At 44.1% G+C, this 19,638-nt stretch overlaps 2 protein-coding genes across 3 annotated transcripts in view; one reads left to right on the top strand and one right to left on the bottom strand.

Annotated features, from left to right (window-relative positions):
* Positions 1-14,464, bottom strand: part of GSKIP (GSK3B interacting protein) — a 21,777-nt gene extending 7,313 nt beyond the window's left edge. The window contains exons 1-2 of one of the 2 annotated variants that reach the window (XM_023731804.1): positions 14,389-14,423; positions 1,030-1,105 (exon numbers count right to left, since the gene is read on the bottom strand). Coding sequence is in view for 1 of the 2 variants with exons in the window: in XM_004376735.2 (XP_004376792.2) it covers positions 14,389-14,443 (55 nt within the window). In the remaining variant the exon portion in view is untranslated. Of the gene's footprint in view, positions 1-1,029; positions 1,106-14,388 lie in introns of both variants that reach the window. The other variant, XM_004376735.2, reaches the window with a different exon arrangement.
* Positions 14,465-14,651: 187 nt separating this feature from the next.
* ATG2B (autophagy related 2B) overlaps positions 14,652-19,638 on the top strand; it is a 99,539-nt gene continuing 94,552 nt past the window's right edge. The window contains exon 1 of the mRNA XM_004376736.3: positions 14,652-15,134. Coding sequence (XP_004376793.1) covers positions 14,973-15,134 — 162 coding nt within the window. The 5' untranslated portion in view covers positions 14,652-14,972. The remainder of the gene's footprint in view (positions 15,135-19,638) is intronic.

Below are 19,638 nucleotides of genomic sequence, written 5' to 3' on the forward strand. Positions count from 1 at the left end.
CACTCATTTCCTACCTACTGGATTGCTGTGGCCAAGACGTGGTCCCTCCCCCACCACGCCTGGTTAGACTAGATCAGTAATAATCTGACCAAGCTGACAACTTGTTACCAACATTCATACCATTTGCCTGTACCTTACAAACTCCATCTGTTTTTCTGAGGTTACTAACATGTGCCCTGTTTGTATGATATTCAAAACCCTCTAAATTAGCGGTTCTCAACTTCAGCTGCTCATCAGAACTGCCTGGGAGAGCTTAGGAGAAACACAGATACCTAGACCCAACCAGAGAAAAGGAATCAAAATCCCTGCGAGAGGGATATTTTTTCAGAGCTCCAGGTGATTCTTCTGTGCAGCCACTGCTCCAAATTATCAGCAAAATTCTTTAAGGAGCTATAGTTTCCACAGCTGTGTGTCATTTGTATATTATAAAAGCCAATGTTATTTGCTAAGGGCAATTTATGATAAACTGTGTAAAACTTTCTTTAAAAAAATCGCATAGCAAATGTACAAATGTGTTTCATTAATCCTATTAACGATGTTTTAAGGATCCTTTATCTGGTCTCTCATAGCACTTAACAGAATTAGTCTATAAATTTACCAATTATTGCTGAGCAATGCGTCAGGTAACTGACACCTAATATTGACTGAATATACATAAAAGCTGAAATACCTGATTTCCTAAAAATTTCTACCTCAGTCTAAAAATAATGAATACACTCCTTAATATTATACTTAGTTTTTTGTATAAGAAATGTATTTGTTTTTTTTCTTCACCAAGTCAGTTTTGAAGATTCTGAAGTGTGACTGTCCACCCTATATCTCTTAGCATGAGGAATATGAATCATCTTTATTTTGTTCACTTAACTACTGGTCGCAAATACTTCAACGATGAATGTCAGAAATAATCATCAGGGAGTGAAAAACAGACGTTTGCATGAGGAAGTATGACAGCACAGAACATTTTCTTAGCGAGAGCCTAGCGAGCTGGTCAGGCCCCGTAACGGTGGAGCAAGGTGAAGAATCCAGTACCAGAATGAAAGAAGTCCTCACAGGCAGGTGAAGCAGGTCCGCAAACTGCTGCGTGTGCACTGAACGCAGTACCGAGCTGCAAGAAAGGAAAGACACATCGCCTAATACTGTGAACTTGCAGATTTTCTCTGAAATGTCTTTGAACGACCCGTAAAAAAGTAGGCACATTCATAACTTTTGATGATGGTACACAAAGAAAATTAAGATTATAGATTTTATTAAGCATTACATGAATTAATAACACTTTTAGCTACTACTACAATGTATCTTTTGCTGGGTATAGCAAACGCTAGTTGACTTTATTAACATCCATTCCCCTTTCTCACAGTGGCCAGGTTTTCCATAGGGAATCATAACTCCCCTCCCCCTACTGAGTACAGTAACCAGAAGTTTGAGTGTGACTGGCCCCAGTCCCAGAGTGTCCTAAATGAACCAACACAGGCTTCTTCCTGTCACTTCAATAAAGAGCAGTTTGGTCAGAGTCCACAGCCCCGGCTGTTCCTGGTAGCCACCTTGAGATGGGGAAACTGGCCCGGGGGTGCTGACAAAGGCAAGAGCAGAGCCAGGAGACTCACGGGGAAGGGAGCCAGAGCCGTGACGGCTGCCCACCCTCTGCCCTTCACGGTTACCAGGGCCAATTCATTGCTATTACTCACTGGCAACCAAACGCATCCTCTGACTGAAGAGGCTACCCAAAACAAAAAGCAGTGATTGATCTAACTCTAAAACAGACCTACAGAGGTAAGGAGGCTTTAAAAAAACAGAAACCTGATGATGATGATGATGAATATTTGGGGGCCTGTCACGTAGAAGGTGCTCAAGAAAAGCTTTGTAGAATTTCAATATCATTATGTGTATTAGTTCACCACTGCTGCTGTAACAAATTACCACACATTTAGTGGCTTAAAGCAACACACATTTATTCTCTTAGGGTTCTGGAATTAAGAAGTCTAAAATCAAGGTGTTGCCAGGGCTGTGTTCCTTCTGGAGGCTTCAGGAGAGACAGTTCCCTAGCCATTTCTGGTTTTCAGAGGTTGCCTGCTGGGATGCAACGGGTTCCTTTATGTGGCCTTTCTGCCTTGGTTCTTTGGAAAAACACTTTGGCAGATTTTTCCCCAATTCCTAAGGAGTTGTTCTCTTTGCCCCAGTTCTTTGGAGAAGCAACTTGGGGGGCCTCCCAGGGTGCCTTCCACCCCAGAAGGGATACTTTTGCCCAGGGGAGGACCTGGTCTCTGCAGGCAGAAAATGTTACCTTTGTACTAGACCTGAGTTGACTGACATCTGATGCGTAACTGAGGATTGGTTGAACTCTGGTCTGGTGAGGGAGGCCAGATGAGGACTGGGATATATAAATGGCTGAAATAAAGGGGTCTTCAAATGCCTCATGGTTGACAGGACACGGAGGTCCCTCCCAGGCCTGGCAGAAAGGGGTGCAGCTGAGAAGGCTGATGGCTAAGAGCTGGGCTGGTTAGCTGAGAAAGCTGCAGCTAAGAGAGATGCTGGCTGAGAGTTGGCTGGCAGATAAGCAGAGTCACGTGGGAAATGAGCAGTTGTGAAGCTGCTATACTGGCTGTGCTGTCAGCTGAGCCGGCTAGCAGTGAGAGGCCGACGGGAGGGCAGCCTGATGGCAGAAAGCAGCTGGGAGAGCAATCCTGGCTGGAAGCTGTCCTGCACTGAGATGAAGGGACCGCCGTGCTCTCAACTTTGGGGGAGCCTTCCAGATCCTGCCTGTGTGCTTCCTGATCCTGATTCCAAGTTGTTCCTGTTACTTCCAAGTTGCTTTTCACTATTCCCTTCAGTGCAGCTTGGACTTCTTCCTTGACTGCCATCAGTTCTTGATCATATGCTGCCTCCTGAAACGGCTGAACGTCGACCAATTCTTTTTGGTGCAGTGACTCTGCATATTCTTTCCATCTTCTTTTGATGCTTCTTGCGTTGTTCAATATTTTGCCCACGGAATTCTTCAAAACTGCAACTCAACGCTTGAATTTTTTCTTCAGTTCTTTCAGTTTGAGATATGCTAAGTGTGTTCTTCCCTTTCGGTTTTCTACCTCCAGGTCTTTGCACATTTCATTATAACACTTTGTCTTCTCGAGCTGCCCTCTGAAATCTTCCGTTCAGCTTTTACTTCATCATTTCTTATATTCGCTTTAGCTACTCTATGTTCCAGAGCAACTTTCAGAGTCTCTTCTGACATCCATTTTGGTTTTTTCTTTCTTTCCTATCTTTTTAATGACCTTTTGCTCTCTTCATGTATGATGTCCTTGATGTCACCCCACAACTCATCTGGTGTGTTCGGTCATTAGCATTCAATGCGTCAAATCTATTCTTGAGATGGTCACTTAATTCAGGTGGGATATACTCAAGGTCATATTTACGCTTTCGTGGACTTGTTCTAATTTTCTTCAGTTTCAATTTGAACTTGCATATGAGCAATTAACAGTCTGTTCTGCAGTCAGCCCCTGACCTTGTTCTGACTGATACTGAACTTTTCCACTGTCTCTTTCCACAGATGCAGTTGATTTGATTCCTGCGTTGTCCATCCGGTGAGGTACACGTGTATTGCTGCTGTTTATGTTGTTGAATAAAGGTATTTGCAATGACTGAGTCCTTGGTCTTGCAAAACTCTACCATGCGATTTCTGGTGTCATTTCTATTACCAGTGCCATATTTTCCAACTATAAATTCTTCTTCTTTGTTTCCAACATTCATATTCCAATCACCAGTAATTATCAATGCATGTTGATTGCAAGTTTGATCAACTTCAGATGGCAGAAGTTGGTAAAAATCCTCAATTTCCTCATGTTTGAACATACAAAATAGTCGTAAGTGTTCTGATGTTCTTGTCTACTAATTTCATTATCGGTGTCATTTCTGGGTCAGTTTCACTTGATAGATGTTCTCATTATGCGTGGTATTTTCCTGCTTGTTTGCATGAGTGGTAATTTTTGACTGGATACCAGATGCTTTGATTTTACTTTGTATGGTGCTGGATATTTTTGTAGTCCTATATATATATATATATATATATATTTGTATTCCTGTATTATTGAGTCTTATTCTGGCAGACAGTTAAGTTACCTGGAAACAGCATGAGCCTTCTGGATCTTGCTGTTTTAGGCTTTGGTAGGCGGTACCAAAGCTGCATTTGTTGTTGTTAGCTGCCAGCAAGTTGACTCCCATGTACAACAGAACACTGCCCAGTCCTGCATCATCTTCACAGTCCACCATTGTGGCTGCTGTGTCAATCCATCTCACCAAGGGTCTCCCTTACCCTTGTTGGCCTTTTACTTCACCAAACATGACATCCTCCTCCAGTAATTGATCCCTCCTGATGATGTGTCCAAACCAAGCGAGTCAGACAATGTTCTGGTGTGCACCATAAGGTTTTCAATTGCTAACTTTTGGAAGTAGATTGCCAGCCTTTTCTTCGAGTCTGTCTTAGCATGGAAGCTCTGCTGAAACCAGTCTGCCATGGATAATCCTGCTAGTATTTGAAATACCGGCGGCACAGCTTCCAAAATCATAGTAACCTGTAAGCCACCATCGTATGACAAACTGACAGATAGGTGGTGGAAGATGCTTTTAGTCTCTGGTTAATTTTGCCCCACTACTGAGGCAAATGAGCCCTAGTGGCACAGTGTTAAGAGCTCGGCAGCTAACCAAAAAGGTTGGCAGTTCGAATCCACCAGCCGCTCCTTGGAAACCCTATGGGGCAGTTCTACTCTGTTCTATAGGGTTGCTATGAGTCAGAATCAACTAAACAGCAATAGGTTGTTTTTCTTTTTGGTTTATTGAGGCAAAGGGACCCTGGTGGTTAAGTAGTTGGTTGCAAACCAAAAGGTCGGCGTTCAAACTCACCAGCTGCTACGCCAGGAGAAAAATATGGCAGTCTGCTTCCATAAAGATTACAGCCTTGGAAACCCTACGGGACAGTTCCACTCTTTTTTTTTAAACTGAGGCAAACAACCACTTATCTGTCAGTTTGTCATACTGTGGTGTCTTGCACGTTGCTGTGATGCTGGAAGCTATGCCACCAATATTTCAAATACCAGCAGCGTCACCTATGGTAGACAGGTATCAGCGAGCTTCCAGACTAAGGCTAGAAACAAACACCTGGAGATCTACTTCCAAAAATTAGCCAGTGAATACCCTACGGATCACAGCAGAATACTGTCCGGTGTCGTGCTGGAAGATGTGCCCCCTAGGTTGGAAGGCACTCAACAGTGGACTCAAACACACCAATGATCATGAAGATGGTCCAGGACTGGGCAACGTCTCAGTTTGCTGTACACGGGTTGCCATGAGTTCAAGCTGACTTGACAGCAATTAATAACCAACAACATGGAGGCAAAACCTTTCTGAGTACTCTACTCGGGGCCCTGTGAATTATGATGCTCTCCATTCTGGGTGATGTGAACAGGAGTTGCCCCTGGTTATGTGTGAGCTTCTAAGACTGTTTCCTCTAATTCTTCTGGGTAGTTCTTCCCTCAGCCTTGGGTTGTTTTCTCACACCCATGTACTGATGGGTATTAACAGAAGGCTTAAGGGGGATCCCCTGCGTATCTCCACTGCGCGAGCTCTCTCTCTACAGCTCTCTGCATTCTAATAGTCTGTCCTAACTGCCTTGACCTTCCCAGACTCCTAGCTCCATGTCCTCAACTTAGGGAGCCCGCTGGGCTCTACCGGGTTTTCCCTTCCTGTGCTGTGGTCTGTGATGTCTTTCCAGGCAGTAAAATGGGGTAATTGCAGGGCTCACCTCGTTTGTTTACTGTCTCTCAGAAATCACTCTCCTTTAATGCTTATTGTTCAAAGTCTTGAAAATCACTGTTTTATCTATTCTGCCAACTTTTTTGTTGTTTCAGGTGTGAGGGTAAATCCAGTCCGTTAGTTTATCTTAGGCACAAGTGGAAATTCCATTAGACAATTTGAGCTAACTTTGCAATTTTATATCTTTTTTTTTTAATTGTGCTTTAAGTGAAAGATTACAGCTCAAGTTAGTTTCTCATACAAAAATTTATACACACATTGTTATGTGACCCTAGCTGTTATCCCTGTAACATGTCAGCACACACACTACTCCTTTCTATCCTGGATTTCCCATGTCCATTCAACCAGCTCCAGTCCCTTTCTGCCTTCTCATCTCACCTCTGGACAGAAGCTGCCCATTTAGTCTCATGTATTTACTTGAACTATGAAGCAAACTCTTCACAAGTATCATTTTATGTCTTATAGTCCAGTCTAATCTTTGTCTGAAGAGTTGGCTTTGGGAATGTTTTTAGTTCTGGATTGACAGAGAGTCTGGGAGCCATGTCTTCTGGGGTTCCTCCACTCTCAGCCAGACCATTAAGTCTGGTCTTTTTACTAGAATTTGAGTTCTGCACCCTACTTTTCTCCAGCTCTGTCAGGGACTCTTTGTTGTGTTCACTGTTAAGGCGGTCATTGGTGGTAGCCGGGCACCATCTAGTTCTTCTGGTCTCAGGCTGATGGAGTCTCTCGGGCTAATATTTTCCTTCTGTCTTTGGTGTTCTTCATTCTTGTATCTTTTCTTTCATTAACTATATATACTTTGGTTTCTCCAATACTACTCTGAACCAACTTTACCATCTTGCTGGTTCCCTCATTAATGAGTTAAATACATTTTTGACACATGCTTGTTATATGATCCTTTGTGAGCCACACTTAAAAAAAAATTGTAATTTGACACTACTTTGCAGGCTTTTAGTCCTTTAAAATTCAGCTTAAATCTACCTATTTCAGGGGCTGTTTCTGATCTCAAGACAGTTAATCATTATCTCCTTGGTAGTGTCTGCACTGGCACTGTTGCACTTACCTTACCTCACTGCAAACAATTTTTATGTCTTTACCACTATAGCCCCATGAGGATGGGGATCTGTGGCCCTGTATCACTGGCACAGTGTCTGGCATACACCAGGTCTTCACTGAATATTTTATGAATGAATAAACCAAAGAAAAAATTCTAAATGTCTGCTTCTCAGGCTGTGGTATTCAGCTGTGTGGCAAGAGGCACACAAAACCACAGGATTAGCATGGTGGACATTCCTGGAAAACACTATCACCATTAGAGTTAACAACATAATGGAGGAGGATGCAAAACTGCCTAGAATTTTGAAGGAAAAAAAACACAAATATTTGGCAGTCTCAAGCATGCTTCCACATCCCTGGGTTTCCTTTGCCTCTGATGGGAATATCTGAGTTTAAGTTTGAGAAGTACTGATCTAATCCAAGGAAGCCTGTTGCCAATGAGTTGATTCCAACTCATAGCGACCCTACAGGACAGAGCAGAACTGCCCCATAGATTTTCCAAAGAGCGGCTGGTAGATCCGAACTGCCAACCTTTTGGTTAGCAGCCGAGCTCCTAACCACTGCGTCACAGAACTAAAAAATTCTAGGCACTGGGCCTAGGGGTATGAAATGAAGGGGCAGGAGTGAGAGACGGTAGAAGGGTAGAAGGTTACTACTGAGTTAGTCCTTCTCTAAATCTTTACTGCTGTCTTCCACTGAAGTTATACTATTTTTCTTCTATTACAAGTTAAGGTAATTACTAGGCTACCACCAATGACCGCCCTGACAGGGAACACAACAGAGAGTCCCTGACGGAGCAGGAGAAAGGCAGGGTGCAGAACTCAAATTCTAGTAAAAAGACCAGACTTACTGGTCTGACTGAGACCGGAAGAAACCCAGAAAGCATGGCCCCCGGATTCTCTAACAGCCCAGAACTAAAACAATTTCCAAGGCCAACTCTTCAGACAAAGATTGGACTGGACTGTGTGACATAAAATGATACTCTTGAAGAGTGTGCTTTTTTAGCTGAAGTAGAGACATGAGACTAAATGGGCAGCTCCTGTCCAGAGGTGAGATGATAAGGCAGAGAGGGTCAGGAGCTGGGTGGATGGACATGGGAAATTAGGGGTGGAAAGGAGAAGTGTGCTGTCACAGTATAGGGAGAGCAATTGGGGTCCCATAACAATGTATGTATAAATTTTTGTGTAAGAGACTAACTTGAAATGTAAACTTTCACTTAAACTACAACAATAAACAAACAAAAAAAAGTTAAGGTAATTACTAATGGTTTTGTTTTTTTTACATTCTTATTTTTATATGGTGAAAAGAAAATATATTTTTAGTAAGAAAAGAACAACTAAAAAAAAGTTATGACATATTAGAAAATACAGCACCTAAGACGCAGACACATTTTTCTTCTCAGATAACAAGTAAGGCTACTATTAAGATAGTTAAAATAACTGGCAGTTATCAGTTTCAAATGAAACCAGAGGTTTGAATTTATCTGCATTTCAAACAATGTTTTGAAAGTAAAGCTGAATAAAGTTAATTAATCAAAATTAGTAACATTTAGAATTTGTTTTTGTTAGGCGCTTTTGAGTTGAGTCGGACTCATAGTGACCCTGTATGACAGAAACAGAACTGCCCCATAGAGTTTCCTAGGCTGTAATCTTTACAGGAGCAGATGGCCCAGTCTTTAGTCCCGCGGAGCCACTGGTGGGTTCAATTAGCAGCAAGAGCTTAACCACTGCACCACCAGGGCTCCTCATTTAGAATACAGACAAAGTGAAAACCTACTGAAACCTTTATTTCATGTAACACATAACATTTAATCTCTTTCAATAGCTCTGAAACATATATATTAATTTTGAAATTAAACATTTCAAATCATAATATTTGTAGTATTATAAAGTATTTATAATTCAAATAAAATGGCTTATCTTTCCTTTGACACATCTATTTATAAAATTACTTTGCACTCACCTTCTGCAATGGCACAGACACACACACACACACAACCTAGTAATTACAAATCATGCAGTTTTATATCGTGATCAAGGAGGGTGAAGAAGCATAGTACTAATTTCAGAAATCTTTTAAATTGTAAATAAGCAGCAACATGAAAACTCTGTAAACAGGGCAGGGGTCTGGGGACCATGCTTTCAGGGAACATCTAGGTCAACTGGCATAACAAAGTTTATTAAGAAAATGTTCTGCATACTACTTTGGTGAGTGGCATCTGGAGTCTTAAAAGCTAGCAGGTGGCCATCTAAGATGCATCAATTGGTCCCAACCCACTGGGGCAAAGGAGAATGAAGAACACCAAAGTTACAAGGGAAGTATTAGCCCAAGAGACAGAAAGGGCCACATAAACCAGAGACTCCATCAGCCTGAGACCAGAAGAACTAGATGGTGCCCGGCTACCACCAATGACCACCCTGACAGGGGACACAACACAGAGTCCCTGATGGAGCAGGAAAAAAGTGGGATGCAGAACTCAAATTCTAGTAAAAAGACCAGACTTAATGGTCTGAGTCTGTAGGAACCCTGGAAAGCATGGCCCACGGACTCTCTGTCAATCCAGAACTAAAACCATTCCCGAGGCCAACTCTTCAAAGAACAGACTGGACTATGGGACATAAAATGATACTCGTGAAGAGTGTGCTTTTTTAGCTGAAGTAGAGACATGAGACTAAATGGGCAGCTCCTGTCCAGAGGTGAGATGATAAGGCAGACAGGGTCAGGAGCTGGGTGAATGGACACAGGAAATCAAGGGTGGACAGGAGGAGTGTGCTGTCACAGTATAGGGAGAGTAATTAGGGTCACGTAACAATGTATGTATAAATTTTTGTATGAAGGACTAATTGAATTGTAAACTTTCACTTAAAGTACAACAATAAAATAAAATTTAAAAAAACCCCAAAACCCTGTAAACAACCTTTTGTTCAAAACCAGAAACTGTTTAGGTCAGATTTCTAAGAAAAGACTCTCAAAATTGTTTAAAAATAAATTCCAGGAATTACAGGTTTTTATTTCTGTATAATCCTCTAGAAAATAATCCTTTGGCACCATGTTTGAATAAAGTACATTCAAACCAACACAAAACAAATCAATATCTGAAGAGGTATAAACTAGAAACCCTCTTTGCTTTGCAGTTAAGCTCTAAATTGGCTCTCTACCAGATTCTCAGCAGTGTTCTCTTGCCAGCACCTTCAAAAATCAAAATACCTTAAGGTTGCGATTAGTCATTCTTGTAGATTGCATCACCCCATATAAAGTTTCCAAAATAATTCCTTAAAACATCACACGTGAATTACTTAGGAACCAGCTCTTCTTCCATCTGTTGGTATACTTTGGGGGCTGGATTGGTGTTTCTGGAGAATTCATGAAACTAGTTGTGAAGATATTGATTACTAAATTCCTTACTCTACTTCTTCATTTACTAGAATGTACTGTTTCATCCCAAATTCACAGCATCAAAGGGATGGAGAAAAACTGTAGCGGTCAGCTTTGTCCTTGGTGACAAAAGAACAGATGCAGACAGTCATATAGACAGACTGTTGAAAGAACAATGCCAGAAAGATTTCAAGAGCAGTGCAGATTTCACAGTCTCATTTGGGAAGTCTGACTTTGCAACTGACATCACCAACAGTCAGCTAAGGGCTAGAATGCAGTATCTTAGTCATGATTACTTTGGTTTCTATCCCAGCTGCAGTCTGGAAAATGCTCTCAACATCAACAAGAAGTGGCCAGTGCAGTGTGGGGGTTAAACGGCTCTTGAGCAGGCTGCTGGGGGCTGGAATCCAGCTGTCAGTTAGTACTGTGCAACTGGGGGTCGGACGTTTAGTCTCGCTCATGTACAGATGCTTCTCTTTTAAAATGAGACACACGCAATACCTTCTACCGTAAAGGGACACTCAGAGAACAGAATGGTGAATGTACAGAAAGTGCTTAGCATGGGGCCTGGCAGAGATTTAGCATGAAAAATATCTGTTAGTTATTATACTTTAAAAATAAAGGATCTTTGAAAAAGGAAGAGCTGTCCTCGAAACTCAAGGCTCTGCACTCCGAGTTCAGCGATCTTCACATGACGCAGGTGTACAAGGTCATGCTGCTGCTCCGTCTGCTCCGAGAGCTGGGCAACAGAGCCCCAACGCATGTTCCTGTTACCCAAGGGTGACTCTTAAATACGGCCGCGCACCTGACCAGCTTTTCTTTTATTTGCCAAGTTAATAGATTCCCCTGAGGGAGGATTATTTTGACATGACCCGTTCAACCTCTGGTAGACAGCTTCTAACCGATCGCTTCAAGCACTTTTATATAAACCTTAGAAAGCTGATATCTTCCTCAATTAATGCTAAGTGTTAACATTCTGTGAAACTTTGATGAAACACAAAACAGCTCTGTGACTTGGGATGAGTCTGTACCCTATTACAGCTAAAGGTGTAACAATGACAGGTTCTAAACCTTAACGTGGATGTGGAATTTCTCCTAGAAAGTGTAAAATTTAAAGACAACACACTTAACACTGAATGGAGCATGTCTGTTATTGTAAAATCTTCAATTTTTATTTTCCTTTCCTGATATTTGAAATTGCAGGCATCCTATGGATAGGCTCGATGCAATTCTATGTTCCAAAAAAAAACCCCACTTATTCAACAGTTACTGAAAGAAATCCAAACCCTACCCATTCTTTAAAAGTCCAATTCAAACCTCCCAAGGCCTCTTCTAATTCCCCACCTTTTCAAAGCACTCTGTTTATTTTATGGTATTATACTATTTGCAAACATGTCTATGACCTTTAAAATCTATCCAGAATCCAACTGCTTCTTACCATCTTTACTGCTGCCACTCTGGTCCACCCACTGTCATCTTTTACCTGGGTTACTATGAAATCCTTCTAACTCATCTTGCTGTTTTGAAACTGGTCTCCCACCCCCACCCCAGTCTATTCGTAACATAGCAGGTGGCATGGCCTGATTATGTCATCCCTGTCCCAACCCCATCCCACCCAGGCTAAAATCCAGTCTTTACAGTGGACCACCAGTTGCCATGGAGTCGATTCCGACTCATGGCAACTCCATGTGTCAGAGGACTGTGCTTCACAGGGTTTTCAACAGCTGATTTTTCGGAAAGTAGATCACCAGAGCTTTCTTCTGAGGAGCCTCTGGGTGGGTTCAAACCTCCAACCTTTCAGTTAACAGCTGAGTGCGTTAACCATTTGCACCACCCGAGGACTCCTATGATGGCCTACACCCATTGCACTGAGTCGATTCCGACTCATAGAGACCCTACAGGACAGAGGAGAACTGCTCCATAGAGTTTCTAAGGCTGTAAATCTCTACGGAGGCAGACTGCCATATCCTTCTCCGGCAGAGCGGCTGGTGGGTTCAAACTGCTGACCTTTCAGTTAGCAGCTGAGCATTTAACTACTGGCTACCAGGTTCCCTACAAGGCCCTGTATGATCTGCACCTGCCTCCCCCATCCAGTTCTCTTGCTTCAGCTTCTACTCCTCTTTCCTTCACTCACTCCTGACATTCCTTGAACTCACCCAGCGCACTCCTGCCACAGGGCCTGCCACCAGCTCTGCCTGCAAAGCAACTCTCCCAGGTTTTCGTATGCCTTGCTCCCGAGCTTTCTCCCAGTCTCTGCTAAAACATCGCCTGCTTAGAGAGGTTTCCTTTGCCACTGTATGTAAAAATAGCACCTCTCCCTCCTCCCCATCTCCATCCCCTTTACACTGCTTTATTGTTTTCCACAACTGATCACCACCTGGCATATTGTTCATTTCATTACTGCCCATGTTCCCTTCCATCATTAAAATGTAGGCTCCTCGAGGGCAGGGACTCATCTGTTCACTGCTGTACCCCCAGCACCTAGAACAGTCTCTGGCACATAGCAAAACCAAAAAATCAAACCCACTGCCATCAAGTTGATTCCAACTCATGTCGACCTCATGTGTTACAGAGTAGATCTGCTCCATAGGGTATTCTTGGCTGTAATTTATATGGAAACAGCTCGCCAGTCCTGTCTTTCATGCCACTGCTGTGTGGGATTGAATCGCCAACCTTTCAAAGTCAAAGGCAAACTGTTTGTGCCACCCAGGGGCCGTTGTCACATAGCAGGCAATCAATAATAATTACTGAATAAATAAATGGCCCTTCCACTTTAGAACATAAGCCCTTTGAGCACTCTGCCTCATTCTTCTCTACATGCCTCATATCACCAACTGCAGTGGTTTTCATTTAAGAGATCCTTAAATATTTTTGAATAAAGAGCAAGGGAACTGATGTTACCCAGGATGCTTAGGACAAGGCTATAAAGAATGAGGGGCATCAACAATCCAAACATCAGATCCACTGGAGAGCATACTGGCTCTAAAATGCAAAGATGGTTATGGACTGGGGAGTCAGATCTTTCTCTGTCAAAAGTGCCGTCCTGTGTGAGCATTTCTAAGGCACTGATGAAACACCAGATATTAAGTAGTTAACTCCTGAAACTGGACGTTGTAATTCACTATCCTTAATTAAGCAGCTCCTACAGACAAGGAGCCCTGGTGGCGATGGGATAAAGCGCTTGGCTGCTAACTCAAAGGTTGGCGGTTCAAATCTTTGTTCTGAGGGAGAAGGATGTGGCAATCTGCTTCCGTAAAGACTACAGCCTTGGAAACTAGCCCTATGCGGCAGTTCTACTCTGCCCTACAAGATCACTATGAGTCGGAATCGATTCGACGGTAACGGGGTATGTTTCAGACTGTTTAGGCTCATTCTCTACTCTTAATAATCCCGGAAGATGAGATATTAGAAGGCACACGCTTGGCAGAAGAGGAAATGCAAGGCTCAAAGCGGGCAGTGGCCAGTTCACAGTGGCTCAGCTAGTAAGAGCCACGATTCTAGCCCAGGACACCTGACTTCCAGGCCCCCCGAACACCCGCACCCGGCCCTTTCGGGGTTGACTGATTTTAAGAGCCAGCTCCGCCTCTGCAGGAGTTGCCTCCTAGAAGGCAGAAATACGATGGCGCAGATTCCCGGAAAACCGCGAGTACTTCCCACCCTTGGGGTGGGAGCAAGTAGTTTTGCCCACAGATGCCTCGACAGCCCAAGTTTCCTGCTCGTTGCTGTAGCACACCCAGGAGGAAGTAAGCGTAAAAAAGAAATGCTCTGTAAACTGCAAATCGATCAACAAACTGAAACGAAGACGAAGCTTTACAAACAATACCTGAACGAGGCGGGGGACCAAGAACTTGCTGACAACGGGCACCGGGGAATATTCGGGGGCCGGAATGGGGTGCTCGAGGGGGCTCCAGCCTCCCACCTCGTGGGGCCAGCGGCGACCGGAGCGTCAGTCTCTGGGGTCGGGGTCTGAGGTGACCCGGACGGCCCAGGCCGGACCCGCCCCCCCGACCCCTCAGCCCGGGCGTGGGGCCCCTGCTGCCCGTCGCCCCCTCCCGGCCTGCCCGCTGCGCCAGGTCGGCGCCTGGAGGCCCTCACAGCCCTCGCGCCCGCCCTCGAGCCCCTCCGGCTGCGGCCCGAAGCCAAGCCGGCTGCACTCACCTGCGCGTTGCTCGGGAGGCGTCTGCAACCGGCCCGCGGCGCCGCCTCCATGCATCCCGCCTGGCCTCGCCCCCGGCGCCGGAACTGCTCCTCTCGGGCCCTCCTCCCGCCTCCGCCAGCCCCAGTGTGGCGTCACTTCCGCCAGCGACGGCCGCGCGCGCCGAGCCGGGGTCTCGCGAGCGCGCCGGGAGCGTCCTAGAGCTGGGAGCGCGTCCTCGGATGACAACAAATTGGCCGCGCGGCGGCGGTGGGGGTGTGCGCCCCATCCCGGCCCCAGCGGGGTCTCCTCCCAGCCGGCCGCCTCCCTCGGGCCGTCTTGCACCCTCTGTGCCGACGAGGACACCTCGGAAGGCCCCGGCTGGGTGACAGGGGCCCCCTTGCCTTCCCCCGCCAGGCCTACGGAAGCGGTGCGGCCCCGGCGATGGGGTGGCCCTGACGGGCGCCCGGCGATCGGCGGGCATGGCGGGAGCGCCCCGGGCGTAGGCCCTCCGCGGCCTGGGACGCCGGCCGGGACCTGAGGCGCCGTACCGAGGACCAAGCCGTCGCAGCCCGCAGCCCAGCCAGCCCAGCTGCCAGCCCTCGTCATGCCTTGGCCGTTTTCGGAGTCCATCAAGAAGAGGGCCTGTCGGTACCTCCTGCAGAGGTACCTGGGCCACTTCCTGCAGGAGAAGCTGAGCCTGGAGCAGCTCAGCCTGGACCTGTACCAGGGCACCGGCTCCCTCGCCCAGGTCCCCCTGGACAAATGGGTAAGAGCTGCTGGCGGCGAGCCGGGCGCGACAGGTCCCCCAGGGCCGGAGGAGCCTCCTGGGCCTGGCTCCCCGCGAATTAAGCGAGTGCCATCCAAGATTGGTGACATTCAGTCCCGCCCTGGGCATTGTTTGGATGCACGTGTGACAGGGCGCAGAGAAATGCTTTGAAGTGTTGTTCTATGTTTCTAGCAAGTTGCTCCCCCAAATCACGTGTTCCAGAAACTTACGCTAGGTAACCGAGTGCACACTAGGGGAATCATGGTTGAGGTGGTGTTTTGAGGTGCACGAAGCGGGATGAAAAGGTCGGTAGGAGGAGGTCACCAGTCCTCCCTCTGGGTATGTGAGGGGCTGCGGGATTCGATGGCAGACAAACGCCATTTCGTGGGATAACATTCTGGAAAGATGACAGACGAAGAGAAGCTTTGGGAGTGTCAGAGTTCTCCATTGTTTATTTATTGTTTGGGGGTTGGCTTCCGGCCCACCGCGGCCTCCTTACTGCGGTCTCCATCTGGAAGAAAGTTAGGTGAAGGCCGCCCCTGTCTGTTTGCCTGATTTTGCTTAACGACACGTTCACAAGGCCAGGTCGTGTTCGCGGAGCCCGTGAATGGTCGTGTAGCCCTAGTAGTGCTGTTTATGCCTGGTCGCTTCACGTGACAACGTTAAGCAGGTGTTGCAAAGGCGCTGAGGCTGCAGTTTTCAGACATTTTAAAACCTGTTTTCTGCCTGTCACCCAGAAGCTCTGAGTTGACTCCTTGTGTCTCACAGAGGCTTCATGTATATTTTAAGTCACCACAGTCAGGGCACCTGCGTTCATGTGTTCAGTGCATAGATTTTACTTAAAGTATATCCCGCCTTGGGTTTGACAAGAAGAGAGCGGCTGCTCCCCTCCCCCCAACCCTTTAGCTATTGCACCAGAGTTAGCGGTTTACGGTTTGAATGGGTCGTACCATTCTACAGTTGTAATTTTCTAAAAGCATCTCTACATGTGGTTTAGCATTTAGGAAAATCATAAATATAGGTGACTTTCCTGTGATTGTTGTGCAAAACCAGAAGAAACCTTTTTTCCTGATTAAAGCTGTGTGAATTCTTTTTGCTTTTATGTAGAAATATTTTAACACAGTCATAGCTTCCTTAGCCATAGAGACCTGAAAAGCTCCAACTACGGTAATACTTTATTCTGACCCTTAAATTAATTTGTATTAGAGAGTATGACTAAGCAGACAATTTTATCAGTAACTAAATGACTGACGCAGCCCTGGTGGCGCAGTGGTTAAGAGTTCGGCTGCTAACCAAAAGGTCAGCAGGTCGAATCTACCAGCCACTCCTTGGAAACCCTATGGGGCAGTTCTACTCTGTCCTGTAGGGTCACTGTAAGTCAGAATTGACTCGATGGCAACGGGCTGAATGATTTAAACTAGGGAGAGTCAGCAAGACGGTGGAGAGAGCCCTGGTTTGAGAAGCAGAGAGACCCAGTCTGACAACCGTGGAGTAGCCCGGCTGCCACACTGCATCATGGGACATTGAACACAGTAATTCACCTTGGCTCAGTAAGCGTTAGTGAGTGTACCTTCCTGCCAGGCATTGTCAGTTACTGTATTGCTGTCATTCTCACCAGAGGATAGAGACTTTGATCTCGGAGACCTGTGAGTCTATCGTTTTGGTACAGTTGTGAACAGACTCTTGTTGAAGGAGGAGGGCTGGGCGTTTATTTATACGTCTGGGTCGAGAGACGATGCATCATTCTTTTACTGACTTTTCACACTAACCCTAGAGAGTGAGTATTATTATTTCCATTCTGCGGATGGAGTTACATAATTTGTCCCGAGTCACACAGCTAGCAAGTGGTTTAGTGAGAATTCAGACCTGTCTGATTCTAAGCCCATGCTTTCTTCACTATGTCACATGGAGTTAAGCCTCAGGGGGGATAAAATGAATGTTTCGTGAGCACCTGTATACATCAGGCACTGTGCTAGGCATTTTCATTTGTGTGGGTCTATTTAATCCTCACAGGAAATGAGAGGTGTGATATCTGAATTTTATAGATTAACTTCCAGATCACTGGCAAAATAATTTATGGCGAGACTTAATCTGAGGATTGTATTTTGTTCTGCTCCTTGAAGGGGAGGATTATGCCCAACCAAAATGATGATGTCAAATAAAGTGGGACATATCTGCTGGGCATTCAGTAAATGTTTCCTTTTGCTAATTAACTAAGTGTGTTATTGTAGATGACCCATGGGAGAAAGATGTGGCAGTCTGCTTTCGTAAAGATTTACGGCCTTGGAAACCCTATGGGGCAGTTCTGCTCTGTCCTATAGGGTCACTATGAGTCAGAATTGACTCATTGGCAAAGGGGTTTTGGTTTTGGTTATTGTTGATGACTAAAATAATCTCAATACAGTATTTACATAAAGCTATACAAAGCCTTGATTCTAAATTGAGTTAATTTTGACACTGGATTTTAATGACTTTCATATTTGAAAAGAGATACTTCACTAAGACACATAGATCCAAAAGGAAGAATTGCATCATTGGTTGATTACTAATGTTTCCAGTCCCATCCATCGACTATGGGATGGATTTTGTTGAAATTGACTACTACACTCCCCTCTTCCCCTGATCTCAATCAGCTATTCTTGCTAACTAATTGGAAGGTGTTGCATTTTTATTTATATAAAGCATAAGACTTAAAACCTGTTTTTTTCAGACTCTTTGTTCAGAAGACTTTTAGATTGGTTGCGGTATTCTTTCCGTGTTTTTAAACTTTTTATAACCTGTGTAGATAATTACTTAAAAAAAATAGATGATCTTTTTATTTTTTAGATGATCTTTTTAATAGACAATATTTTTAATAAACATTGTTTTCAACAACAAAATCATGTAACAATGGAAACCTTTCCAAATATCATTTTTAAAAGTGTTCTTTCCATAGTACAAATTTGCTTTGAAAAGCAGTTACTTCTCACTCATTACTAAAGCATTATCTTTACTTTGAAAAGACAGATTTAAGCATGTTTTCTTTTTTGGAAAATAACTGCTAGGTAGCATATTCTACTGATATCCACTTGTCATCACAGAAATGGTTGGCATATTCAGAATTCTTCCCTTTGTGTAAAAGAAAACTGATTAACATCTTAAACTCAACTATAGGATACTCGGCCATAAGCAAAACTAGTAAATGTCTGTCATTGTCACTTCCTGTCTCTTTATAAAGATTCTCCTGTTTCAAGACCTATTTTTATGGAATGTATGCTGAAGTAAGACTCATTGTGCTGAAATGGAGCAAGCGACTGAGGGCAGCACTGATGACTCTTCTTCATTGTAGAACAACTAGTCTTCTTGTTGTACCAGTCTGAGTGAGGGTGCCAGTGACCCTCTGTATATTAAGTATTAGTACAGCTTTTAATCTAAATATGAAAAGTTTTGTGTAGAATGTCTCATTTTCTCCTCTCACCCTATGGATCAGCCATCATAACTCTGGGATACATGCACTCTGCTTTGCAGACCACTACCTTAAACAGAGCTTGAAGTGGAGGGAGAAATAGGGGCAAGGAACTCCTCCATAGTTGGAACAGACTGTCCTGTAAATTCATGAGCTCTTTGTCCCTAGAAGTGGTTGGAACTGTTAAATGTTGAAAGAAGGAAATTCTGTTTGGGTAGGAAGTTGGATTTGATGACTCATTGCTTTCACCTCTTTAAGACTATGCCTTTCTTTAGTTTTTTCAATTAGAAATTTCTTTCATTAATTGAGCTACTACATTTATTGTGCTCTTAGCATATGCCACTATGCAGGCTGGGTAGTATAGCAGTGAACTAGACAAAGACCCTTCCCTCACAGAACTTCATTATGTCCAGGAAGATAGACATTAAGCAATTATATTGAAGCCTTTTAACTTTAATAATCTATTTCTATTGTTTTGCTACTCAAACTTTACTGGTATAATAATAAAATTATTTTCAGTAAACAATTATTTTCCAACTTCTAGTGTAATAAAATATTAAAAAGGTGTGCATCAGGGTTGTATCCTTTTACCATACTTAGTCTGTATGCTGAGCAAATAATTTGAGAAGCTGGACTATATGAAGAAGAACACAGCATCTTTGAAAAGATGAAGAAAATTGATGAACCATTGGCCAAACTGACAAAAGAAAAACAGGAGAGGAAGCAAATAACTCGTACAAGAAATGAGATGAGTGATATCACAACAGACCCAAATGAAATTAATAGAATCGTAACAGAATACTATGAAAAATTGCACTCTAACAAATTCAAAAACCTAGAGGAAATGGACATATTTCAAGAAACTCACTACCTACCTAAACTAACACAAACACAGGTAAAACAACTAATAAACCCATAACAAAAGAAGAGATTGAAAAGGTAATTAAAAAACTCCCAACAACAAAAAAAGCCCTGGCCTGGATGGCTTCACTAGAGAGTTCTACCAAACTTTCAGAGAAGAGTTAACACCACTACTACTAAAGGTATTTCAGAGCATAG

Source organism: Trichechus manatus, unplaced genomic scaffold (assembly GCF_000243295.1).
Source record: "Trichechus manatus latirostris isolate Lorelei unplaced genomic scaffold, TriManLat1.0 scaffold00045, whole genome shotgun sequence".
NCBI lineage: Eukaryota > Metazoa > Chordata > Mammalia > Sirenia > Trichechidae > Trichechus > Trichechus manatus.